At 37.1% G+C, this 4,125-nt stretch overlaps 1 protein-coding gene across 1 annotated transcript; it reads right to left on the minus strand.

Annotated features, from left to right (window-relative positions):
- Positions 1–261: 261 nt before the first annotated feature.
- On the minus strand, positions 262–1,487 carry LOC18446190 (suppressor). Its single transcript, XM_006856313.4, has one exon. It carries the CDS (start codon positions 1,201–1,203, stop codon positions 304–306), a length of 900 nt encoding a protein of 299 aa, XP_006856375.1. The 5' UTR covers positions 1,204–1,487; the 3' UTR covers positions 262–303.
- Positions 1,488–4,125: the final 2,638 nt, after the last annotated feature.

Below are 4,125 nucleotides of genomic sequence, written 5' to 3' on the forward strand. Positions count from 1 at the left end.
TAAAACCTAATCGGTGCAAGTTAACTTGGACCCAACCCGACCCGTTGCCACCCTTAAAGGGTAAATCACATACTCTCTCTCTCTCTCTCATAAGTGAATGTTCAATTCGCTTAAAGTTACATTTTTGGTTTCTTTGAAAATTTGTTTAACAGTATCCGATTGAACTTTCCTTAAGCTTACAATCCAACAACAAAAATTCGATTTTTTCACTCAAAATCTTGAATTGAAACTTTCCATTACTACATACATACAAATACGGAGAAATTCAAAAGAAAACCCTCCAAATGAAGTTGCATCAACACTTCAGAATGAGCCATTTGCAATGGGTGCTCCCCTCTGAATGCTCTCCAAGTGGGTGGTCTCATAAACAGGCAATCCCTTTGAGTAAACACCAAAGTCATTGCTTTGAAGCTCAAACAAATCCGAACTTGAGTCACTCTCTCCTCCATCATCAATTTCAGAGATCCTTCTAATCCCCTTCTCACTAGAATACACATAACCCCAATTACTTTCTCTCTCTAAAAATTCACTTTCATACTTGGACTTGTGATCAGACCACCCCATACTGTTAGTCACCTTGCCCTCTAGAGCTCCATTTGTTGGAACAAGTGAGGCAGAGGTGTGGTTTCTTGTGCAGCTTGAGAGAGAAACCATGCTATGAAGATCATAAAAGCTATTTAATTCCCTACCTAAGCTTGTTGGTGTTGCTGTGAAAGGAGGGGGGGTTCTGAAATCTGAGCTTGAAGATGAATTATATGTCGAGTCGTTTGAGCTCGCGGTTTGGAGAAGGCTTATGCTACTTCTTCTCCTTCTTCTGCCAAATGGGCTCTCATCATCATCTTTAATGGATTGATTACTGAACATCGATTTCTTCTTCGAAGAATTTTGTGTGAAGAGAGAGTTCAAGAAGCTGGCTAATTTGTTTCCTGGTGAGCTAGGTTGTTTGGATCTCTTCTCCTTTATTTTCTTTTGAGGAGAAGAGCTTTGCTTGTTCATGGGCATGTCTAGGATCCTTCTCTCTCCTCCACATGTTGATCCTTCTCTATTCAAAGCGGCTTTCTGTGAGATTGAACCATTCTTAGCAAAGTTTGTAGAGAGATTTGATCTCTCTTCGCTGAAATACCTCGTCGCTTCGAACACATCGAGCTCGCCTGAATCGTTTCTTCGACGAGGCTTGCCATGGTCTGCCCCATTTGTCAACATGATCTTTATCTGTCTATGTATGTGAGAAAAGAGAGATATAAAGATAATGAGATAGAGATTTGGGGAGAGAAATGGTGACAGAGGTAGAGGGAATGTGTGTGTATACTTGCATGAATGGGTCTGTCACATTAAAGGTGTGGTGGTATTTATCTGTTCCCCTCTGAGAGAGAGAGAGAGGTTCTTTGTGTGTTTGGGAATCATTGAGAGCAGTGGAAGGTCACTTTATATCCTTGAAGCACTGTTGAGTGTTCCTGTAGATGAGGGCCTCACCTTTTTGAAGAGTTAGAGTCCCATAAATTCTTAATTTGCTGGTGATTCATTTGTTGATGCTGAAAAGGGAAACCATGTTTAACTTTTTCTTTACTGCCAGTCCTAGGCTTTGGTCCAGGGGATGCATCTAACCATCAGTTTTTATTTGCTCCACTTCTTGGGAATGCCCAGGAGATGCATCCTACTTCCATTACCTAATGCATTGACTCCTATATTGGCCTCTACCCTCCCTCCCTCCCCCTCTCTCTCTCTCTCTCTCTCTCTCTCCCTTTCTCTCTTAGTTACTGCTACATGCTAAACGCAAGATTGGGAAATGAACAATAAAAAAAGACCAACCACATGTACAAAGACCAACCACAACTCTCTCTCCAAAAAAAAAAAAAAAAAAAAAAAAGAAAAAAAAAAAAAAAAACCTCTCTCTCTATCACTCTCATGCTTTTTTTTTTTTTTAACCTCGGTGCCAATTACATGCCCCTACCCGTTTTAGAAATAGACAGATTTTTATTGCATTAGTAAAACGAGGCCGTGACTTTCAACTGGGAGACGGTGGTACTACCACCACGACCCAACCCCATTCTCTCTTATTGTGCACATAAGCTTTAAAACCGATGGGTTGATTTTTGACAAATAAAATATGAAAAATAAAATTACGAGAACACAAATATTCATGGGCATGACAAATTGAAATCTATTATACTCATGAGTGAACTATTTTAAACCACTCTTCATTCCTTCTATTTACTTCTGACAATCATTAATGATAATATCAGATAGAGATCCAAGAGCAACAAGAAATTGACTTTCCCTCTAACTAAAAGGAAAGACTACTCAAAATCTTTATGGGAACTATTTCTCACTTCTCTATAAAAAAAAACTCTCTCAATCTTCACCATCACAATGTTTCTCTCAATCTTCAGAGTCCACAAGAGGCACCATCACAATATTTCTCTCCATAATAAGCTCTCTTCTCTCTAAGATGAAACGCGTTTCTCTCCATAATAAGCTCTCCTTTTTTTAATAAGATGATTGCATCTTATGCACAAGAGGCTTTACTTCCCTCTCTCTATCTCTCTCTCTCGAGGAGGCCATTTTCTCATAGGGTCCTAAATAAGCACACAAATTCATTGCACTTTTATCCCATATATATAATATTAGGAGTCCATACTAAATAGGAAACTTACTATAGATGTTACATATATCTCAAGGACCAAGAGATATATATCCAAAAGTCTTAATTCTTTTGGATTTCTATTTCATTTAAGAAACTTGTCAAATATCAATGTCAATCTCACATAATAAGAAAATATCTCAATCCCATATAATATAAAAAAATCTCAATCTCACATAATATGGTAATATCCTTATGTAATTGATTTTAGACAGCACCATATCCAAAAGTCTTAATTCTTTTGGATTTCTATTTCATTTAAGAAACTTGTCAAATATCAATGTCAATCTCACATAATAAGAAAATATCTCAATCCCATATAATATAAAAAAATCTCAATCTCACATAATATGGTAATATCCTTATGTAATTGATTTTAGACAGCACCATATCCAACACCTCTCTAACTCTCTCACGCTTCTTTATACTGGATGTTGTTTTGGAATAAATAAATCATTTTCTTTTCTGGTGCAATTTAAAAAGTGTTGCATTTCTTAAGATGATATAAAATTTAAATTGTTTGTATAAAATTGATTTTGTAGATTATTACAATCTTACTCCTATAAATAAAGTTAGAACTTTATATAAACTTTCACCTTTTTTTGACTCTATCTCTTTATCATACTACGTACTTCACCATGGACAGTGATGTGCCCATCTCATCTTGACCATTCGACCCCATGATCTTTGTGGATCGATTGTTGTTTGGTGACAATAGCATTTTGTTAGCCAGTGAGCCTGTTGATGTTTGATCTGGACTGGTATTAAAAAAAGGGTTGACCAAATATATTTTTTTATAAAGAGGTCACAATTATTTTTTGCCATTAGATTCAAAATTAGATGGTTTAGGGGATGCCATAAAGTTCGAAAATTTGTCTTTGAACTTTGAGTCTAGTCAATGACATACTCACAACCACCTGATTTGAAATCTATAAAGACAAGAGTGAGTGTGAACTTCTTGTAAAAAAAGTTTATAGATGGCATTATCCAAGTATTAAGGAAGTCAAAATCCCTTTTTTTTTTTATTTGTTGGGTCTTTACCAAAATGCACAACGCTTGCACGCCCATGTGCATGGCAGTGATCTGTTTTCCCTGCCTTTAATGATGGTTGTCATCCGATAATCTAAAAAACTATTATTAGTTATTAGCTTATTGTCGATAATATGAAATCGTGATCTAGATTGGGAATTGGCCAGGACCGGTCTAGTTTCAACCAAGTATCAGAATCGGCCGGTCCCCTAAAGCCCACTTTATTTTTCAACCCTTGTTATTCTTTTTTGGCTTTTTCCGTGTAGTCTAGTGTTTAAAAGCCCACTACAACTTCCCTCATTTGGTTTTAATTTTTTTTTAATATTTACCTAGAGCGGGATCAACAGAAAGGTGATAAAGGCCACCAATCTAGCTGTGTGGCAATAGGCGGGGCTTGGGCAGAGCCGCCCTTGGCTCTAGCCCTATCCTAGTCCCCATAGGGCTGGTCTTGCCTT

The sequence above is a fragment of the Amborella trichopoda genome, chromosome 10 (assembly GCF_054954075.1).
Source record: "Amborella trichopoda isolate Santa Cruz 75 chromosome 10, AtrichopodaSantaCruz75HAP2 v2.0, whole genome shotgun sequence".
NCBI classification, from domain to species: domain Eukaryota; kingdom Viridiplantae; phylum Streptophyta; class Magnoliopsida; order Amborellales; family Amborellaceae; genus Amborella; species Amborella trichopoda.

What these genes read in the sequence shown, in the direction of transcription:
- LOC18446190 (XM_006856313.4), bottom strand. Translation starts at nt 1,203, where the DNA reads ATGTTGACAAATGGGGCAGACCATGGCAAGCCTCGTCGAAGAAACGAT.